Below are 22,516 nucleotides of genomic sequence, written 5' to 3'. Positions count from 1 at the left end.
GAAGTAGGACCACCTCTAATAGAGGTAGGAATATGGTCAATGCCCATAAACAGAAAAGAGGGGCCAGGATAGTTCACTATGTGCTTAGCCAAAGCATTTTCGCACTTGTTGTTTTTAATAGCATAATTATGCTGATAGATACGTTCCTTAAACCTTCTGTCGGTCTTCCCGACATAGAAGGCTGAACAACAAGTGCAAAAGGCCACATAGATTATTGATTTTGTGCTGCAAATGATCCTGTGATGTATGTCAAATTTCTTCTCCCTGATACAAAAAGAGCTGCCAGTCTTTATAAAGTTACACAAGTTGCAAAAACCACATGAAAAAAATAAAAGAAAAATATTCTGTAATGTTAGCTTGGATGACTCGATATCCTTTTGCATTGCACTTGCCATTTGGAGTTTGCTCTTGGATCGTTTTCCCCTGATAACATTTGATCTTATTTTGCTGCTGAATTTAGATATAACATTCTACTTTTCTTTTTTTTTGAGTAAAATTGCATTTTTTTTTTTTTCAAAAACATTTTTAAAATGTCAGTGGAGTTAAGTGTGTCTGCTTCCCTTTTAATACTTTAGAGAGAGAAGATGAGCTAATGGTGTGTTTGAATTAATGGGTTGAATGCAGTTTAGTAGAAGAAGAGGAGTGGGAGGTGGAGAAAGAGGGAGAGGAAGGCTGGAAGTTTAAGTGAAAGTAAAGCTGATGGGTTGACACTCAATAACTCACCAAACCCAACAAGGGAGGAAAATGAGTGTGTAGGGAAAACCGTCAGAAAATGAAGGAACAAGACGGAAGTAGTTGTGGGAGCCATTAATCTTTCTGAAGCATATCAAAACATCGCAGCATCAAGGCTAGTTGAAGAAGATGAAATAGCACATGTAATATTGTGGGAAAGATGTACACAAAAGTAGAGAAAGGTGTAATTAAAATGGGTATACTGGATGTAGTGATGAGGATGGGAGAAGAAGATGAAGGAAGTTGAGGGGAAAAGTACCACTGACCGTGGCTGTCTCACTACATGGTTCATTATCAGGATGGCTGAGAGCAGAAACAGGAGCAAACATAGGACTGCAGAGATTTTTAGAGCAGGGATATGAGCATGGGGGAATATCAGGAAAGGTGGACACTGTTAAATTAAGGGAGCACTGTTGAAAATGAATGGGAAAAAGGCTTAGTCTTGGTAGGGCAGGCTAGAAAAGGAGAAGACAAGTATGAATAAGCAGCTAAATTAAAGCAGTGCTAAAGAACAAAAAAAAAAAAAAACCTACGAGCTATGGAAGAATAAATAAAAAAAAAAAAAAGGGTCCAGCTAAGTCTGTGAAGATCAAAAAGAGAATGGCCAGGGGTGGTAGGGCTGAACCAAGACAGAAAATGGAAGAGGAGCTGGTAGAGGGGTTCCAATAAGGAAATAAGCCCGTTTAAGTATATGGAGGAAAAGATTCAGGGAGGGAAGTGAGAGCGCTAAAGTGTAGCATTATGAACAGACCAGAATTCTGAATTTTTTGCTTCGGTATACATCAAGAAGAAGGAGATGTGTTTACTAGCATGGAAGAAGAACATGCAGATAAATAAGGTGTGAATGGCTTTACAGACAGAAAAACAAGAGAGCAGTGGTGAAGGAATTGCTATCACTAATTGGAGGACCAGTGTGCATGGACCACATGACTTTTCTGCCAATATACTGCTTAGTCTTTCCAAGCTTTTGTTGGCACACCTAACAAAGCTGTTCAGTAGATCTCTGAGTGGACTGTACCAAATGACTGGAGATTTGCTACTGTGCTTCATTTGCATGGGGGGGGGGATTAGAAGCATGGCATGGAACTACATCTGGTTAGATTAATCTTATTGACGAAAAAATCTTGAGCAGAAGGCAAACTGGTTACTTAGATGACAGTATGTCATTGTCAAACCAGCTTGATCCAGTTTTATAACTGGGTGACCAGGGATGTGTACAGGTGTCATTTAACTGATGTAGCTAAGGTGGAGTTCACCTTGGACCTTGATTAAGTCCTACGCAGAATGCTGCTACAAAAAATGAGGGCAGCTGTAAGAGAAAAACTGTGTGGATGGATGGAAGAGTAGTTGGAAGAAAGCAGAGAATGGTGAAGGAATGATGTAGAGTGAAAGAATGGTAACCAGTTGTATACGGCAGAAGTCTCTCCCTTGACTTGTATTCATTGTGTATGGTTGTTGGGATTGATATTTGAAGAAGTATAACGAAATAAATCATTTATGGGTAATGAAAAAACATTTTTTTCTTTATTTGTATATGGTAATTGTGTTGGGATTGATATTTGAAGAAGTATAACGAAATAAATCATTTATGGGTAATGAAAAAACATTTTTTTCTTTATTTGTATATGGTAATTGTGGTAGAACACTGATTTCCATAAACTTTTGTCAGACTACCCTGGGAGCACAGTTTGGTTAAGTGATTTGCTCAGAGTTACAAAGTAAGGCAAAAGGTGGTTGAAGGAATCAAACCTATCTCTACATAAAGTAGTTCCTTAACAAGTTATAGCCTTAATCCTCTGTGCTAACTACTAGAAAATGACTCGGGAGCTGTGTTAAGGTTGGTGGTATTGTCAGAATCATAGCAACTTATATTCAACCCAAGGAAGACTAGTAGAGGACTCTGTCTGGGAAAGAAGGATAACGTGGGTAGAAAATATAAGTTTGAGAGGTTCAACTCATGAAAGCTGCACAGGAGAAGGACCTAAGGTAATAGTTACCCTGGGAATGGATCACCAGGAACAGTGCGAGTGGGTAGGATTGAAGGCAATCAAGGAGCTGGGGTGCATTGCCTGAGGACTAGGCTTTTGGGACAGGAATGTAATACTTCCCTTTCAGTCCATTGATGGACAAAGTTCTCCATTTGGAGACTGAATCAGTCTTTAAAGGTTGGACAGGCAGGGAGCTTAATGTTGTTGAGAGATTATAGAGCAAACCCAAAAGGATGGTCAGATGCAGGTAATGGGAAGTTGTAGGAGAAAAGCTTCAAGGCCATAAGGTTGTCCACTCCAGACACCAGGAGTTGGAAGTAGAGATGATGTGGATGTGCAAGGCAGTTTATGGGGAGCTTTGAAGGACCAGAGCTGAGACAGAAAGACAGGGAAGGAAAATATATCACTGCCAATTGAAATAAAGACTATTGACCCTTCACAGAAGGGGATAATAGGTGTATTTGCAAAGTATTAACTGTAAGAGATGGTCAAATTAGGGTTAGATTTTCTTTTACCAAAAGAGTGTATGTAAAGGTGACTGTGATGGTAGGTATTTACTGTAAAACTGGCACTGTAGTTTGCACAAGTGACATTGTGTCTCTTTCTGTATTGTAGATTGTTTGTCAAAGGAAACAAAGTTGAAACTAGCTGGAATGCTGGTAAGTCATTTAAGTATTGATTGATTCCTTCTTTGATAGGGTAACTGGTCAGTACAGAGATTTTCAGATGAAAGTTGTGTGCAGTTTGTTTATACTGAGTGAAATAAGAGTTCTGAGTGCAAAAGAAAATTAAGATACATTTCTACACTGTTCACTTTTCATACATCATAAATATATTGTAATGAATGTTATAGTAAAGCTTGATGATTCAGAAAATCATTGTGTTAGCTGCACATTGCCAGTCTCTGTAATTCACAAATCTGTCATATTCAGAAAAAAAAGTGCTTTTAGAGTAAGCAAAATAGTTTCCCATGATACATGCATCACTGAAGCAACATCTCTCCTTCCCTTATCAAAGTTAAGAATATCTTCACCGTCTCAGTGTTTTCCATCTCATCTGAGAGTCCAGTAACATTTTAGGTTGTTATAGTGAAAGTGGAAAAAACACAGGAATATTTTAGTGTGCCTGTTCCAGGGGAGAGGGGCTCTTTGACAAAAATATGTAGCCTGCCAATAGGCTCTGTTTGTTGCATCGGAGGTTTAGGTGTTCATTATGTTTCACTGTTGCAGTAACAACAGTATGGGTTATTCTTGTTGAGGTAGTCCTTGGTTGGCCTGAGTATCATAGATTTAAGTCCATCCTCCTGGGTTGGCAGATGCTCTGCAACTAACATCAGGACATCTGGGATATAAAGGTTGTTGGCCAGTGTCATCTTACAGATCTTTCTTTCCGTCAAAGCCCAAACCATCTACATTCACAGACTGTGTTGGTCCATCCAGTAACCAGGGTGCATCTTAAAGCCAAGAACCCTGTTGGGGAAAATTTCCTTTTTCTTCTTTGTATGCTCTATTAAAAGAGTGCTAGGGCAAAAACTTGTTTGGTTATGTAAAACAGATTCCACAACTGAGCTTCCATTCTTTTTGTTGTGTTTGCTTAGGCCTGGAGCACAATGTTCCTAGTTATCCTCATTGTGCTCATTTTAACAAGTGCACTGTCTTTCTTAAGGTTGAATCCCTTGCACAGTATTTAAAAAAGGAAAAAGGGCATCAGAGATCATCATGCATTATGGCATTCACTGGTTCTTTTGTGTTCAATGACTCTGTAAGCGCAGAGAGACGTGTCCGAAACTTTAAAGGGCAGCAGACACATCTTCGTCAGTGGTCAGTCCACCCACGCTTGTGGTATTAGAAGGACAGGAGATGCTTTTGGTGTCCCTTCTGATGATTGAGAGAGTGTATGAGACTACTGCTGAGAACCCTTTTGAGTCTGAATTGCCTTCTAGCCCCTCCACATCCACACAAGCCAAAGGACAAGGGTTGTTAGTTGAGTCCGAGGTTGTTCTGGAGACCTTGGCTTCCAGTTCTCTTGCTGGGTCTTCAGATAGGAAGATAGACTCACAAAACTTCCAAGGGGTCATCATTTGACCTTGCACAGGCTGCAGCCACCCACCTGCAGCCAGTTCCTAGTTCCTTTGATGCGACGCCCAGGATCAAGCCTAAGACCAAACCAAAAAGTATTCTTCTAGCATGCCTCAGCCTAGTACTACCAACAAGATCTACTAAGAGTGGCTGCGTATTTACCTCACATTGTAGCTTCCAGACTGTGTTATCATACTAGACATCCTTCCCCTACAGATTTTTTTTCTGGTAAAAGAGGGATTCCCCCCAGGAGTCCTCAAAATTTTATTCAGATGATGATGGGCTGGTGTATATAGACCTGTTATCTGTGCGTTCATATGCTGATCCTGCCTTAGAGGACAACCTAACCTTAGACTCACCAGAAGAGAACTTCACCTTTGGGCAAATGCTCTGTAAAACTAGGAATTATTTCCTCTGGGAAGCTCAGGATTACCTTCAGTCCTAGAAGAGGATAAGAGAATTTTGATGCTCCCTGAGCATAAACCTGTGGTAGTGGATGGCATTATTTTAGAATCATCCCAACCATCTACTCTTAGGAAGCCAGGCCATTTCTGTAGGGTTCTGGATTCCCATAAACACCTCTTTAGGAATCCTATTTCTGATCCTGAAGTGGTGACTCAGAGTTCTAAGGGAGCTAAAGGTAACACTTCTAGGAATCCATTGTCCATTGTCATATGATAAAGAGAGTAGGACCCTTGATCAATTTGGCAAAAAATCTGTAATTCTGCCATGCTGGCTGTGAGAGCTCTCATTTGCCAGTTCCATATAGTTAAGTAGCAGGAAACTCTATTGGACCATATGTGAGAAAAATTAGAGAGATTGAAGACTGGGCTATCTCCAAAAACTGTTGGATATCTACATCTCTGTCTGTCAAGTCGCAGAATATTCTTTGCATTGTGGCTATGATGCTTTAGAAACATCAAGCAGGCCTGCTGCCTCAGGGCCTATATTCTGCCAACAAGCCTGGTTAAGGAAAACCCCTTCAGGCCACATTAAGTCTGAGATTTTAGATGCCCTTGTACACAAGAACTTCTTATTTGGACCCAAGGCCAAAGATATCTTAAAAAAAAAAAAAAAAAAAAAAAAAATAAAATGGAAGCAAAGGCTAAATCTATGCAGACAGGTTTAGTAAAAACTATCCTGCCAAGTCCTAGGTTTAGTAGAAACTATCCTGCCAAGTCCTGATCCTTTTCTCCCTCTTAACACAGACAAAGGTAAAATGATCAGAAGGGATAGAACATAAAGCCAACATAAAAGATTGCAAATGGAAAATACTTCTAGGCCTAGTGGACCCTGACCCCAGGAGACCACCAGGAAGCAATCATGACACAGTCAGTACCCTCCCTGTTCTTCTCTCTCAAGTCCCAGCCCAGCCACCCCACTCCTATTCCTCCACTCCCCAAGACTTCCTTCAGCACTAGGAGGAAAGCAATCTGTATTTTATACTGAATAGACCAAGATAACCAAAGACAAATGAGTGCTAAGCATTATCAAAGCAAGTTACAGACTTTCTTTTGTCTCTCTTCCAAAGGCTATATTAGTTCCTGCTGTCCCACCAAATCAAGTAATTGAAGCTCTGATCCAAGTGGTTCTGCTTTTCAGCAAGGCTCCATAGAAAAGATACTCTCCCAAGAATGGAGAAAGTGGTATTAGACTCTTTTTTTTTTGTTGTTCCAAAAATGGAGGGAACTTTGAGACACAAACTAGACATGTCACGGTTTAAACATATTTCTTCTGATACCCAAGTTAAAAATGCTTACATTACAAAAGCTCTCTTCTTGAGCCTACATGGTAATCTTGGATCTAAAAGATACTTGCCTTCATATTTTCATTGCAAGATCCCTCAATATGCATCTACATTTCAAAGCAGGTGGAACACATTGTCACTTTGCTGCTGTGCCCTTCGGCTTATCCACTGCACTGATAGTATTCACCAAGTGTTTGGCTTAATGGCATACTTGAGGACCAAGGGCATTCAGGTGTATCCTTACCTAGATGACTGCCTGATAAAAGGAGATTCCATGGATGAGCTGTTTTTGCCATAGACCTAACTATGACCATTTCTCCTCCCTAGGTTGCACTTGCAACATAAAGAAATTCAACCTCTGCATCACAAAGGCTTTTCTTCCTAGAGGCCTTGCAGGACACTGACTTTCAAAGTTTATTTTCCTGGCAAACTTCTTCCAATCTTTTCCCCTTTAATTTTAGCACAATAAATGCTCAGACGTCTAGGGTACATGGCCTCATACATCCCAATAATTTCCCTGAGCAAAGTTCACACTGGAAAAATACAGTGGTATCTCAAAAGTATTTGGAACCAATACAGCCAATCTCTCAACCAAAAAAATTCTACTTATTCCCTAATTAAAAAGGGAATTCCAGATGTAAATCTCTGCTTACAACCAAAACTTAGAGGTACCATTCAGGACCCCACATCTAAACCAGAACTTGACCACAGATGCCTCCAAATTCAAGAAAAATGGAAACCAAGATAAAAAATCTGAAGGAAATAATGACCATTCTTAAGGGCCTGCTAGCTTCCAAAGATCCATGGAAACACGGCCTTTGACTAAATACAGACAATACCACAGTGATGTGGTACATAAACACACAGGGGGCATTCACTCCTGTCTTCGCTGCCACTTGACGACCATGTATTTGTGGGACACAGCTCAAGCCTTCAGCCTACACCTTCAAGCCCACTATCTGCCAGGAAGAAACAAGCAGGTCAGAAGTGAACCTTCATGACTGGACTTTGAACAAGAATGTGTTCAGTCTCATTTGCCTGTCATGGGGTGTGTCAAAAATGGACTTTTTGCTTCAGATCAAAGCAATCAACTGAAAAATTTTTGTTCTTTGGCCAAACATCCTTAGATCTGGAGGATGGATGTTTTCTCTTTTCCATGGATAGATCTGTTTCTTTACGCATTCCATCTCATTCCCTTCATTTCCAGAGTGCTGCTGAAGATTGGGGCGGAAGGGCCAAGAGTGATACTGCTAGCACCTTTTTGGCTGAAGCAATACTGATTCCTTCTTCTACACAGCCTGAGCAGGGAAACATCATGATTGTTTCTTCAACAGATGGACCTGCTGACTCAAAACAGGGGCTCAATTGTATACCGGAATCTCAGCATTTTGAGGTTGACATCGTGGTTAACTCACAAAATGCTTCCCAAAGCCCCTCTTTAGACAAGGAAGTGCTAAATATTTTAAAAGAAGCCAAAAAACCTAGTAACAGAAAGTCATATATTTCAAAATGGAAAATGCTTTCAGTCTGGCACGACCAACAGCGTATTTCCCCTAGTTCAGCAAAGATCGACCATATTCTTACCTGCCTTCATACATTTACTAAAATCTGGTTTGTCTTGCTCATCCATTAAAATACATTCTTCAGTCATCTCTGCCTACTTTCTTAGCCTTGGAGCATGACCCCAGGACTTGTTCCAAGGTGGTCTTGTAGGTGGTTGGAAACATGATTGCATTCAAAAGAAAGCTTCGGGGAGATGTGGGGGTAAAGTTTGAGATCAGTATATCTGCTAATATGGTAGCAATGCATTCAGGGGCTGAATATCTGTTGTTTTCTATCAGCTTAGTGCAGTGGTGGATATTGTGTACAAGATTTTTAACAGTTGAAAAGGCTTTGCGGTTAGCAACTTTCAGTTCATACTTATCCCTTGAGGATTTGATTTTGCTTCTAAGTTCCTTGTTAAGTCTCCTCAAGATCCAGAAGTGACGTCCGGTTTTCAGTTTATTCCTTATGACAAGCAGCTTCCTCCTTTTTGTATGGTTTATTTATTCTTGGATTCCAGTTTTGGGGTTTTTACTGAAACTTCACATTGCATTTGTCAGATGGGGACCAATGCCTCTGTGCAAGCAATGAGGTACAAATTGAAACTTCGTTTGAAAGCAGCGGTGCATGCTGCTGGATCATCACGTGAAGATTGAGTTCTTAAATGGTCATTAATTTGCTACAGTAAATTTGCCTTTGAGAGATCTCTAACGACAGTAGGGTTTCAGGGGTAAATTTGGTTTTACATTCCTTGTTAGGACCTTTACCTCATGCCACATTTTCTTTCTCTGGGGGACGGGGGTGCTACACGAGTCAGTCCCTGAGTAAATTTATGGCCTACCTATCCAGTCATCTAAATTATGTTTAAAAGAAGATAGTCTCACTGCTTAACATGCAGGGAATGCTTATTTCAGAGGTTTGGGAGGTGCTAGGTTATAAACCTATCCCTCCTTTGCATTTTACCTGCTAGTAAAGATTTAGCTCCCTAGTTCTTAGTACTGGAGGAAGTATTGAACTTGCTGGATGCTGGAGATCTGGGACATCCTTTTGTCTCTAATGGGAGCAGTAAGTGAGACAGGGTTCTCCCCTCAAAATTAATTGTGAATATTCCTGAACAGTGGTCACATCTGAACATTGATATGGCAACTGTCTGTATAGCTTATGATGGACTCGTGTTTGTGAAGAGTAGATTGAATATTTTTGAGCTCCTGGTTGGGAAGGAGTTTATATATATGAAATATAGGAAATATTCTGCATAGTAATTTGAAGTAATGAAGCATATTCTTCCAAGATCACTGTTAGAGTATTACTGACGGATGAGAATATCCTGCCAAGGATAACCATATGTCAAGTCAGCGTACCAAAGTTCGGATGCCATCCTGTCTTACCATATGCCCAACATATAACCCAAGTCCAACGTATGACCTAAGCCCAAAGACGGAAGGTACATAAGGGAAGTATGAATGTGAATTACCTCAGAATAACTTTACCTCCAGCCCATCTGCAGAACTTCACTTTGTCTTTAGTCTGTGAGGTGTACAATACCGAGCTTTGGGGCAGATAAATACCCAGCTGAAGAACCTCCATTCTCTTTGTTAGTCCTCATATATGAGGAAATGTGACTGTGGGAGATAAATTTCAGCAGGGATCACTATTTACATTGTTCATAGGTAGGTACTAGGCTATCGGCCCTGGGGCCTATACAAGCCCAGCCAAAAAGGTACCCTGGCTTTTGCCACCCAAGAAAATTATTTTCCTGTGCCACTGTCGAGCAGAGCCACAGAGGTGATTCCCAGGGTGAATTTCCTATTTCCCATCCAATCATCAAGATTTTTCTTGAAGAGTGCTAATGAGGAGCTTTGTTTGATATAGATAGGTAGTTTATTCCAGAGTGTGGGAAGTCTCTGGGACAGGAATCTATCCCTCCGGCATGTTCTGTTTATTGTGGTGACAAGGTTTAGGTCCCTAGAAGCGTGTAGCTCGGAGGGATTGGTATTTCTTTAAGTGGAGCATGTCCAACAGCTCTGGGTTTGACATAGCTTTGTATGTTAGGCAGAGATCACCTCTGAGTAGGCAATATATGACAGAGTAAAGCTGGAGTTTTTTGAGACTGTCTGCGTAGGGCATCTGTTTGAGGCCGGTAATCCTCTTTGTGAGGTATTTCTGCGGCCTTTCCAGTTGTTGTAGATGTCTTGTGAGGTACATACCAAAAGGGGTATTGTACTCTATAATGGGTCTAATGAGTAACGGGTAGAGGGGAACAATGACCTCTTTTTTTCTGGATGAGAAACCTTTTGTGATGAGGTGTGCCACGTAGAAGGATTTCCTGACTACTGTGGCGATGTGATTATCAAAGGAGACACTACTGTCCATCTGTGTCCCAAGGTCTCTTATCACACTTTCGGTGTTAAGTATACTACCACCTATGTTGTTATTCATGGGTACAGAGTTTTTACCAAAGGGGATGACAATGCACTTTTTGGCACTGAGCTTGAGGCCATGGCTTTGACACCAGGCATCTGTCTCAGTGAGGCCCTTTTGTAGGATGTCCACATCGTTAGGAGTTTCGATTATTGCTCCTAGTTTGCAGTCATCTGTGAACTTCGTTAGCCAAAGACCTTCTGTGTTAGCCTGTACTTCAGAGAAGTAGATACCAAACAGGAGAGGACCCAGGACTGAACCCTGTGGTACTCCACTTGTCACTGGTCTGAAGTCGGATTTGGAGTCTGCTACTTTCACAGTCTGGGTTCTGTCAGTGAGCCAGTTGGCAACCCATGTTGTGACATAGGGATTTATACCTAGTTTAGTGAGTTTATCTATAATTCCAGAGTGCGTGGATGGTGTTGAAAGCCTTGGCAAGATCTAGTTAGGCTGTGTGAACCACCTTACCTTGTCTACGGCTTTGGTGACTGCTTCAAAGAAGTCCATCAGGTTTAGGAGACATGATCTGCCTTTTACAAACTTGAACTGGGTGGGATCCAGAGTTTGGAGATTACCAATGTTTATAAGTTCCATGATGATACATTCCATGGCCTTGCAGACCAGGCTCGTCAGGCTAATGGAGCGGTAGTTCCCGGGGTCCGTGGTGGCTCCCCCCTTGTGGAGTGGGATAACCGTTGCTGTGCGCCATTCAGCAGGCACAAAGCCTGAGGTGAGGCTATGATTGAACATGGTACTTAGGTGGGGTGCCAGTTTGTTCTGTAGTTCGTGTAGAACGCAGCCTGGGATGTTGTCTGGTCCCATGGATGCTGTGTTCTTGGCTTTGGAGAGTGTGGTTTTTACCTGTGCAGCCGTGATTACAGGAACTTTGCATTCTTCCGGTATAGAGATGGGCTCTTTAGGGAGTGAGGGGGGGTAAAGTTAGCACTGAACCTATCTGCCAGGATGTTGGCAATATCAGTTGGGTCTGTATATTTAGTGCCATTGTGCTGTAACTCAGAGCAGATCTGAGTGTTGCCATTGAGATTCTTGACATAGCTATAGAATGCTTTATGGTTGTCTTTAGAATCAGTGGCGATTTTGTTTTCGTAACTAGCTTTGGAGGATTTTATCAGGGATTACAGCTTCTTACTGAGGCTGACCAGGGAGCTCCTCCACTCGTGGGATTTTACTCTCTTTTGCAAGAGTTTCTTCCTTCTGTTGCACAGTTTGTTTATGGCAGGGGACCACCAGATTGGCTTCCTTTTTTTGGAGGATAGCATCTTGGTTCTGTTTGGGATAGCACGATCCATGCACTCATGTAACTGCTTATAAAGTGCAATTGTGTATGATTCAGTAGTCGTAACTGTATTGTCCATCTGTATGGGTGTCATGAAGTTCACCACTTCTGGATTAAGAAGCATGAAGCTGGCTTTGGAGAAATTTTTTACCATGGTTTCCTTAATGGGGGATGGAGGCAGGATGTGGATATCCAGAGTAATTAGCTTATGGTCGGATCGGGCCAATGAGGCATTGACTTCAGGTGTGGAACACCGGTCACTCATATTGGTAATGACTAGATCTAGGATATTGTTGCCCTTGGTGGGGTTGTGGATAAGTTGATCCAGGGCATTGGAGTTTATGAATTCCAGAAAGCGTTGAGCGAAGGAGTTGGTACATGAGTAGTTTTCCCAGTTAATGGTGGGGTAGTTGAAATCGCCCATTATTAGGGTGTTTGGTTGAACCCTAATATTTTCCAGTACATCAAGAAAAGAGGAGTGTTAATCCTGGGGCATGGTGGGGGATCTGTAGCAAGCTACAATTTGGATTGCAGTTTTGGCCAGAGTTAGTTGCACGTGGATAACCTCGGCTGCATTATGCTGAGCAACTAGCCTGGAGGTGTGGATATCCTTAATGAATATGGACACACCTCTGCCTTTGGTGTTCCGGTCCAGGTTACATGTCTGAAAAGTGTGGTATGAGTTATAGCCTGGTAGTGCAGGGGTGCTCTCTAGAGCCTTGAACCAGGTCTCAGTCACTGCACAGATATCGATGTTCTCCATTTTAAGGAGTGCCTCAAGTGAGTGCATTTTGAGATTTAGACTTCTAGCATTGAGTAGCATCACCCTCAGTTTTTGCTTGCCTGTTCCTGTTATGGTGGTGAATTTGTCATTTGAACCTTGCCAAAAAAGGCACTATAGGGGCAGCAGGAACCTTAGCCAGTATCTGGAATCCCAGGGGTGACAGGTGCAAGCCATTTCTAGCAAAGCATCATGGTCTGTCGATCATGTCATCCTGGGCAGACAGATACTGGATCCCTTTAGAATGGCACCAGAAGCTTAGCCAATTGTTGAAGTCAATCATTTTGTCCTTGTACTGCGGCATCATTCTGGGTGATGGCAGAATGCTACTCAGGGCTAGGGTCATACCTGCCTGTGCTACAAGATCGGAGAGCTCTTCCATGTCTCTTTTCATGTAGTTCAGGAGGTACGTCTCGGGTCATTCACACCAACATGGACAATGACAGAGTCATATTTGTACTTGTTGTGGAGTGACCTGAGTGCGTGGGTTATGTGGCGGATCCTGGCACCCAACAGGCAGCTGACCGTAACCTTCTCCTTGTTTAGCCTGGTGAGTTGACATGAGTGTGCCTGACTATAGAGTCGCCTATGACTAGTGTGTTGGGTACGTTGTTTTGACTTATTGGCTGCGGTTGAGTGGCATACTGAGTCTGTGGGCTATGTGTCATTTGGGTTGTGTTGGGGGGTGGAGGTTGTTTGCATTTCTGCTTTGGAGGTCTCTGTTGCTTGAGCAGATTATTATTGAGAGCCTCCGCGAATGTTTTTGTGTTTCTATGTGTGGATTTTGGTGGTGTAGATTTAGTGAGACTATGTGATGAGTGTGGTGTGGTGCAAGTGTTTACCTTCTCCTCTTGACTGTTAAGTTCAGTCTTGATTGGAGAGAGCTTTACCTCCAGTTTGGCTAGATAAGTGCATCTGTCACAGGTTGTAGTGTTGGGTGGTAGGAGGAGAGGGTTGTCTTTTTACATGAGGCAATTTCTACATTGCCCCAAGATGCCCAGATTCATCAGATAGACAGGAGAGAACACTGGGAGCTGACCCTTGGACATGCCTGAATAAAAAAACTATTTTCCTCTAGATAAGTGAGGAAAGTGAGTACAAGAGCTGTTTTTCTCTAAGCAAGTGAGGAAAATAAGTACCAAAACTGTTTTCCTCTGGGTAATGAGGAAGGTTGAGTGCTGTAGTAATTAGTAGGTTATTTAGTGCTTACAGGTTCTGAACAAGTGCTGATCACGAATAAGCAAATTCAAGTGCTAAAAGTAAGAATCTGTATCTGGACTAAACTAGTTACAGGAAAGGGGGGAAACAAGTGCAAATGTGGGCTTTTAAATCAGAAAGTTGAGAGAGATGGAAAAACTGCTCAAATGGCCAATAACTACAATTTCTGTGCCAGAACCACTTCTTATGTGGTAGATAGGTTACCTAGTGCTTACCACTCCCACTGATAAGCTAGAAGGCTTCCCTCCAACACAGAAAGCTTGGGGGGGGGCTCAGAAGCTTACATACAGTCCTGGATACAGCAAATCTGAATCTGGACTACACTAGTTACAGGAAAGGTTTTATTTATTTTTTTTTAATATATACAGAAAAGTAGCTAAAACAGCAGTCAAAACAATTCAAATGTCTTCTTTTTTTTTTTTTTTGCTTAGTGCAGTCCTTGTAATAATGCACTGCTCCATCTGTCAGTCCATTGTCCTCAAGACATGTCACAGCAATCGTTCTTTAAAAATATATTCATTCAGACTTGGACTTTCCTTGGTTTTTGGGAAGTTTGAGCCTTCTTTTTAGGAGCTCTTGCCATTTCTTCTTAAATATCTGCCTGTATTTTGTTGAGACTGTTTAACCTGCTTTTTTCTAAAATTGAAGGAGTTAGAGGATCCCATAGACAATTTGGAAAAGGAGTGTTGAAAAATCATAGAAATTCTCTGTATAAATCTACCCTTTTTATCACACTTTTTTGATAAACTCTGCAGCAGAGGTGCCAAAAACTAAAAAACTCTCCAAAGTGGAATTTAAAATCTTATTTTTAACATCTGGGAGATTCTGAGAATGGCACAAATGGAGGGGATAGAACCAGTTCCTACTTCCTAGATAGCGAAGGTTTTTTTTCAAGTATATTCTTGGTGCCAAAGAAAGAAAATGCTTTGAGTCCAGTTCTGGATCTTTCTTTCCTAAAAACATGTTGTGATAGTGCCCAAATTCAGAGTAGCGCCACTTCACAACCTGTTACCTCTTCTTCCTCTTTCAAGTTTCTTGGTAACACTAGACTTAAAAGCTGCTTATCGTATCCCTATTCATCCAAACTTCAGACATTCCTTAAGGCTTTGTGTGTGTGGATCACATTATCAGTTCTCTGCCTTACCCTTTGGGCTGTCCACTGCAACAAGAGTGTTCACAAAATGTCTAGCTCCAGTTACAGTTCATTTCAGGGTAACCACATATGTCCTTCCATATCACTGTTGCGGTATTCCTTATATAAGGGATCTCCTGCTAAGGATAGCCCAACGTCCAGCCAGTGTATGAAAGCCTTTAGTGTTTACAGGTGTCATATTTCACACATTTGCTCCTCGTGCAAGGTGTAGAGCATAAGGGTGATTGTACAAACGCGCACACTCATCAGTCAGAATGCCAACATTGAACGCCTGTCTGAATACCGTTCTGTACAGGTTACCAAGCCATTTTCAGATAAGTGCCCCTTTGGGGTTCTTCCTGATCTTCTCTTTTATTTTACTGTTGTTGGTTTACATGTCATCCAGAAAGGGAAAATCTCATTTGGGAGGCAGATTACTCATGAAGATCATTACAAACAGTGTCTCTTCTATTTGGGTGCTTCTCATGACCATATGCAGTGTTCTGTCTGCCAAACATTTGTCCCCAAGACCCCACATAGTCACCTGTCCTCGTTTGTTTACCTTGAAAACCAATGTCTTAAAATGCTGTCCAGCCTTCCCCCAGATGACTCTCTTTGAGGTTGGTGAAAACCCTGAGGGTCATCTGGTTGTTGCATCAGATTCCTCTGCCATGACCCTATTGCAAGCCGACATGGATACGACTTCTTGTAAGTCCTCTGAAGCTTTTCAAACATCTGCTCCAGACATTGCGGGAGGACCTCAGCTGATTTTATAAGGGGGGCCAAGAGGGGATTCCATAGATCTTAATACAACAGGAGATCTCTACTGTGCTTATAGAGTGTGGGCAAATGTCAGAACCTTGTAGGGTTTTTCGTGAGAATGTGCTGCAGAAAAAGAAATTAGAAAACCAGGCATATTTCCCCTGCAGTTAAGGATCCCCAATGAGAATGGCACGATTTTACTCGGGGATGTTCAACACTTTAATGCCTTTAAAGCCTCCTCAAGAGGTCTCTGTGCCTGCCCTTCCCTGGACTTCTCCTCTTAAGAGACCTAGGGGACAGGATTCTTCTGATTGATGATCAGGTTTCTGGGGAAGAGTTCTTAGCATATTCATCTCTAATCCCTTCCCCTTGTACTATAGGTCTAAGGAAGAGGATTCTATCAGTCCAGATTCCTCTTTGGAAGAACTTTCCTTTAGGGACAGTTTCCCATATGATGGAATTTTTTAAGTAGGATTGTTCTCTGGTTTCTGATATCCAGAAGAGGTATTATGATCTCCCCCAGATGGAGTCTCAAAAGCCAACTGCTGTTCCTCCAGTTTTGGCTGCCCTCCTGGATACCTTTTCAGCAGATCCTGTAGCCCCTAATTCTCAACCCTCAGCCCCTAAGAAACCTGATAGATTTTACAAAGTGCCTGATTGTAAATTTCTGTATAATTGACCTTCTGCTGATCCTTCAGTGGTATTGGTCGTCTCTGATGAACCTTCGAAGCTGTTGCCCTCTACTAATTTATTTCCTTCAGATAATTATAGTAAGGCCATAAAGAAGTTGGGCAAAAAGGTTTATACTGCTGCCACCCTGGCCTTTAGGCGGTTATTTATTTAACATTTGTTTACCGGGAAAGTTTGACTTGGAATGAGCCAGTTTTCAGCGTAGGCCCAGGGAGAAATACTCCAGATGCTTGTCTTTGTAATTACTCGTATGATTAGGTATAGTTTAGACCTCCTTTCTCAGTTTGTTTCTGAGTTTGAGGAGAAGCCTTCGACCCTTTCCTTGTTGGGTTCCATTTATCAAGTGGCTCACCACTCTAAGTGCAGTAATGATGCATTTGGTTGTGTTATGAGACGTTACTCTTGGCTTCATCTTCAGGCCTTGCTTGATGACATTAAGGCCAAATTATTGGATGCTCCTCTTGATAATAATCTTTTTGGCACTGCTGCTGCTGAACTTTTCATAATTCCTTCCAGGATAAGGGCAAAGCCATGCAGGAGTTTAAACATATTTTGTTCCTCTTATACCCAAGTTTCAGAGGAATTACCCTTGCAAGTCTGTTTTTGTTTGCAGACAGTCTCACCCTCCACCAAAGGATAAAAATTGTTCTAGACCTGTACCTCCTGCTAAAGCTGCACAGACCACTGTTTCTCAGAAACCTCCATTACAGGACAAGCCAGGTTCCATCTGACAATTTGCTTTTCTTTTGCCCCTGCCAGGTTCCCTTGTCCTTCATCTTCCCTGTTCCTTCCAAATTGGTTAAGGATCACAGCAGACTCTCGGGTTGGATATTTTATGGGGTGAAATCTCTTCCTCCCTTTCTGGGCATTCCTCGACCTCCTCAAGAACAGCTTTCCCTTTTTCCAGAGATGGTTTATTCTCTCTTGGCCCAGGGCACCATTAAGGTTGTGCCCCCTGCCCAGGAAGGGAAGGGTTTTTATCCCAGAATGTTTCTGGTTACCAGGAAGGAGGGTACCTGGAGACAAATTCTGGACCTTTCTCAGCCGAACACCTTTCTGAAGGTCCCTTCCTTTCAGAGGTTATTCCTTCAAACCTTATTCTGTCCTCTACTTATGCAGGCATTTATGGTCTCTCTGGATCACAAGGATTACCTACCTTCACATCCCCATTCATCCCATTTTCAGGAAGTTTTTGCACAACACGTTACCTAACTGGATGGACCTTTTTACATAAGATGAGGAGTCTCTTGTCTATCCTGACTTGTCCACTGTTCAGTCAGTGTTGTGGGTGATAGGGTTTTGATCCCTTTTAGGTGTCTCTCCTTTCTGATCCTGCAGGGGGCCAGGAAACCCACTATCAGAAAATCATTTGTTCAAATGGAAGATATTTTCTGTCTGGTGCCTCTCTCAAAACCAGGATCCCTTTTCAGTGCAGGCTCCTTTGGTTCTCTCTCTTATTTGTCTGATCTGTACCATGCTGGGTTGGCATATTCTTCAGTTAAAGCTTACCTGTCAGCAATTTCTGCTGGTCTGCCCTTAGTTCTCCTGCGGCCTCTAGATTTGAGGTCAAATTTCTTAAAGGCATCCTTCATATCAGGCCTCCCAGAAAGCCTATTCCGCCTTCCTGGGAACTTGGTTTTGTCCTTGAAAATTGATTCATGCTCCTTTTGAGCCTGCTGCTTCAGCTTCCTTACAACATTGTACTTGGAAGACTGCTGTTCATATAGCCCTTACTTTAGCTAGGAGAATATCGGAGCTTCAGGCTCTCATGGCCCTTCCTCTCTTTTTAGTTTCTCACAAGAACAGGATGTATCTTCATACTAATAATTCTTTTATGCCCAAGGTGGTCAGTGAATTGCCTCTTAATTAGTTTATTAATTTGCCTTCCTTTTTTTCCTTCTCCACATTCTGCCAGTGAGAAGGTTCTTCACACTTTGGATTTGCATAGACAGCTCAGATATTATTTAGATAAGACTAAGGCTATTTGCAAGTCTGAACAGCTTTTTGTTTCTTTTCACCCCAGATCTTTGGGTGTGGCAGTCTGTAAACAATCTCTTCCTGGATTTCTAAGGCCATTTATTTTTGTTGTTCTTTTTGTGGTAAATGTCTTGTCTTCTGTAAAAGCTCATTCTACCAGAGCTGTTGCTGCTTGTAGTGCTTTTTTCAAGGGGCTAGATACCAATTCCATCGTTGAGGCTGCTACTTGGACTTCTGTCCATACCTTCACTAAGTTGGATGTTATTTCCAGAGTAAGAGCTGTTCATTGCCTTCCTCGTCCCAGGTTTCTTCCTGAGCTTTTTTACCTTACGTAAGGTCTACTGCAGCAGTGATCTGGAAGGACATTATACGGTAGATGTGTTTCTCTTCACTGTTGCAGTATTCGCTCCCTCCTATCCCCTCTGCTTTGCTTTGTTCATCTTTCCCTGATGGCCAGGGACTCTCTTCTCTTCTTTTTCCTCCTTGTCGATGCACGTGTTCCTCCTGATCCCTAGGGTCATTGTTTTCCTCGTGAGCCTTTTCTTGTCTGAAGTGTGTGCATCTGTACTTCACCTTTATGCCCTATGCCTTGCATGGGGAGTGTAAGTGTGACATATGATGCCTGTAAACACTAAAGGCTTTGATATATTAGCCGAACATTGGGCTGTCCTTGGCAGGAGATTCCTTACATAAGGAATGTTGCAACCACAAAGGGAAGGACATCTATTGTTATGGTAAGTTTTTACACAGCTGTACTTTTTCTATATTTTGCACTACTTGCTTATCTTTGCAGAGTCTTTTTCAAAGTGTTGGGAATCTCTGTGTTGAGTGAGAGTTCTCTTATATAATCTGAGATGCCAAGAGATTAGTCTAAAGTCTTTCTTGACTCCCTCGCACAGGATTGTGCTCTTGGGATGTCATGTAGACACCTTGGTTCAAGCAGTTTTTCTTCCACAAGAAAAAAGTAGAAATAGATCTAGATGTAGATCTAAAGTTTTCCTCTTAAACTTTGGTCACTGTGAGGGAATACCTCAGAATTTCCGATTGCATGGCTTCTTTGATTTTCATGATACTCCTGTCAAGACTGCACTTAGAAGGATAAAGTGGTGTCTGAAGTCTTTGGTCTCGGCAACAACTTTGTTTATTTTTTTCAAATCTCACTGCTGGGGTTTGTCAGAAGAGTAATAATTTGGTGGAGAAAACAGATGTCCTTAAATCCAGGTCTCCCGTTTTCCCTCCTTGTTTCAAAGCAGTCACCACAGATGCCTTTAACTTTACTTGGGGAGCAGTTTCATGAGGGTTAAAAGTGCAGTTTCTGTGGGACATCAAGGACAGATGCATGCACATAAATATCAAGAAGATGCACCCTGAACAAGGAGCTTGACTCTCTGAATCATCATTGGTCCCTGGGACCTCCTGAAGTTGATACAGACAATACTGCAGTCATATAGGAAATCAACAAGCAGGGGGCATCCAAGTCATACTCCCTTTGAAGACTAGCCATGTTAGCTTGGGGATATAGTTTCATGTTACAGTCTCACTCTACACATGCATCCTGCATTCCTTCAGAACAAAATTGTGTCACAGGAAGCTGGGCAGGACCAAGGCAGACCCTCACAAATTGAACTAGATCAGATGGTCTTCCAAGATTTGATCAGTCTGTGGGGAGTTCCTCAAATAGACCTCTCTGCTACCTCTGTAAATGATCAACTGGCAAGATTCTGTTCCATTCAAGAAGTCCTAGAAGATGGATGCCTTTTTTTCCCTTGGAGAGGAATGTTTCTATATGCTTTTCCACCTTTTTCACTAATATCCGTGGTACTTTTTAAGATTCAGAAGGATTCCCCCAAAGTCATTGTGGTGACTTCCTTCTGACCCAGGCAACTGTGGTTCTCCCTTCTTTTGGAAACAGCTAGGGGCAATTACCACAAGCTTCTTTACAGAATAGATCTACTCACACAAGAACATGGTGTTTGATACACCCTGACATTGATCGTCTTCAACTGACAGCCTGGATGATAGGGTCTTAATTACTTTTAGGCACCTGTTTTCTGAAGCTGTGCAGCAGGTATTAATGGAGGCAAGAAAGTCTACTGCTAGAAAGTCATATATTGGCAAATGGAAAAGGTTTTCTTATCGCCAGCAACATAACCAACACCCATTCAGAGCTAGTTGTTCTCTGGTTTTACAGTATTTGTGTTAGTTACTGTCCTATGACCTTTCTTAATCTTCTACCAAGGTCCATTTATTGGCCATTTCAGCACATGTGCCCACGGATCCTCTTTCAATCCAGTCCCATGTCAAAAATTTTTGAAAGGAGTTTTGCACAAGGAGCCTCCGATTAAACCAGTGGCCCCTCACTGGGATCTTAAATTCTGTGTCAGAGAAGCTAACGCTTGCTCTATTTGAACCAGCTGTCCTGGCTAATGTGTGGTTCTTAACATGTAAAACAGTTTTATTTATTGCTCTGACCTCTGCAAGAAGATTATTGGAGTTGCACGTTCTTATGTTGTCATCCCTATTTCATTTTCTGCAGGGACAGGGTTTCTTTTTGAACTAATCAGTCTTTTGTGCCTTAAGTAGTAACATAGTTTACTTTAAGCCAAACTGTCAATCTTCCTTTTTCTTTCTTGAACCCTAAAACAGAGGGAGAAAGGATACTTTATACCTTGGATGTCCACAGACAACTCTGTTACTATCTCTTGACAGAGCTAAATCTTTCAGATCTTCGGATCAGTTGTTAATTTCTTGGTAAGGTAAGCAGAAGGGACAACCTGTGTCAAAACAGACTATTTCCAAATGGTTGGCAAAAGTATTTTTGTTGTACTCACCATAACAAAACTATCCCAGGCCGGATCAAGGCCTATTCTACCAAGTCCTTGGCTTCATCTCTGGCTTTTTGGAAAGGGTTAGATTCTGGAAGTATTGTATATACTTTTACAAAGCATTAAGTTTGATTCCTTCTCTAGTTCCAGATCAGACTTTGCTAGGACCATTCTCCAGGGGCTGCTGGACTTTTTACCTTCCAAATGAAGTAAGCTGGGGTAATCTCCTCATATAGCTAAATTTACTGCAGCCGTGCAAGTAAACTTACCGTAACAGTAGATGTTCAAATTATCACTGCTGCAGTAGCCATTCTCTGCATTCACCCTCTTGTTTTTTTCTTTGTTTTTTATGTCACGGTGTGGACATTTTATTTGTTCATAGGTATTTACTAGGCTAACAGCCACAAAGGCCTTTTTAAGCCTAGCCATGCATCCCAAATCTCTGACAAGTTCTGATACCCTTGATAAGTGCAAGCATGGACCTGGGAGATGAACCATTCACAGTTTACCTGTTTGCATTAGAGACATAGGTGCCAAACCAGAGACGACTTTCCGGTTTCCCATCCAGTTGTCCAAGTTGCACTTGAATTGGTTATGGAGGAATTCTGCTTCACATGGTTGGTGAGTCTGTACCTATCTCCAGCAGGTCCTGTTTATATCACAGGCAAGGTTTAAGTCTTTAGAATGGGTAATTCTGGCACTGTTTGTTTTGTGGATATGCAGGAGGTCCATCAGAGTGGGGTCTGACAATCCCCTGTATGCCAGGCATAGATCTCCCCTCAGAAGCCTGTAGGAGACAGAATACAGGGATAGGGCCTTGAGGTGGTCTGCATAGGACATATTACTTATGCCCTGCATTCTTTTAGTGAGGAACCTCTGTGGATGTTCCAGTTGGTTGATATGCCTGATTGTTCCAATCATTGTCCACTAGGGGTCAGCCTCCCTCTCTCCCTGTTGGTAGGTAAGCTGTGAAGGGCTTGGTGCCAGACTTGGCTTTTGGGTAGATCAGATCGAGCCGCCTGACAGTTTGGGCCAGTGGAAGGTGCCCTGAAGCTTTGGAAGCCAGCTGGCTGATATGTCCTTGGCAGGATATAACTCCATACAGCCAAGGCTAGTGTAGCAGTGATAACTGTTATGGTAAATTTACTTACAACTATTTTTTTGAGTGCAGAGAAAACTCCATCATAACAGAGTGTTGGAGTTGGTTTATGTTTTAACTAGACCAGCAATTTTAGTCTTGTTGTTAGGATTGCAGTTTCAGACCAAAGAATAGTTAATGGATACCCATAAAAAGCAGGTATTCATTGAATAGTGGTAATATGACCC

At 42.0% G+C, this 22,516-nt stretch overlaps 1 protein-coding gene across 3 annotated transcripts in view; it reads left to right on the top strand.

Moving 5' to 3' along the window:
* The window catches only part of DNAJC10 (DnaJ heat shock protein family (Hsp40) member C10), a 646,899-nt gene that overhangs the window by 137,235 nt on the left and 487,148 nt on the right, over nt 1-22,516 (top strand). For all 3 annotated transcript variants that reach the window (XM_044075252.1, XM_044075253.1, XM_044075251.1), the window contains exon 10: nt 3,336-3,379. In XM_044075252.1, coding sequence (XP_043931187.1) covers nt 3,336-3,379 — 44 coding nt within the window. The remainder of the gene's footprint in view (nt 1-3,335; nt 3,380-22,516) is intronic.

The sequence above is a fragment of the Protopterus annectens genome, chromosome 6.part0, assembly GCF_019279795.1.
Source record: "Protopterus annectens isolate FY-2018-M chromosome 6.part0, PAN1.0, whole genome shotgun sequence".
In the NCBI taxonomy this organism is placed as follows: domain Eukaryota; kingdom Metazoa; phylum Chordata; order Ceratodontiformes; family Protopteridae; genus Protopterus; species Protopterus annectens.
Note: the sequence above shows the minus strand (reverse complement) of the source record. Positions and strands in the feature narration are given on the sequence as shown.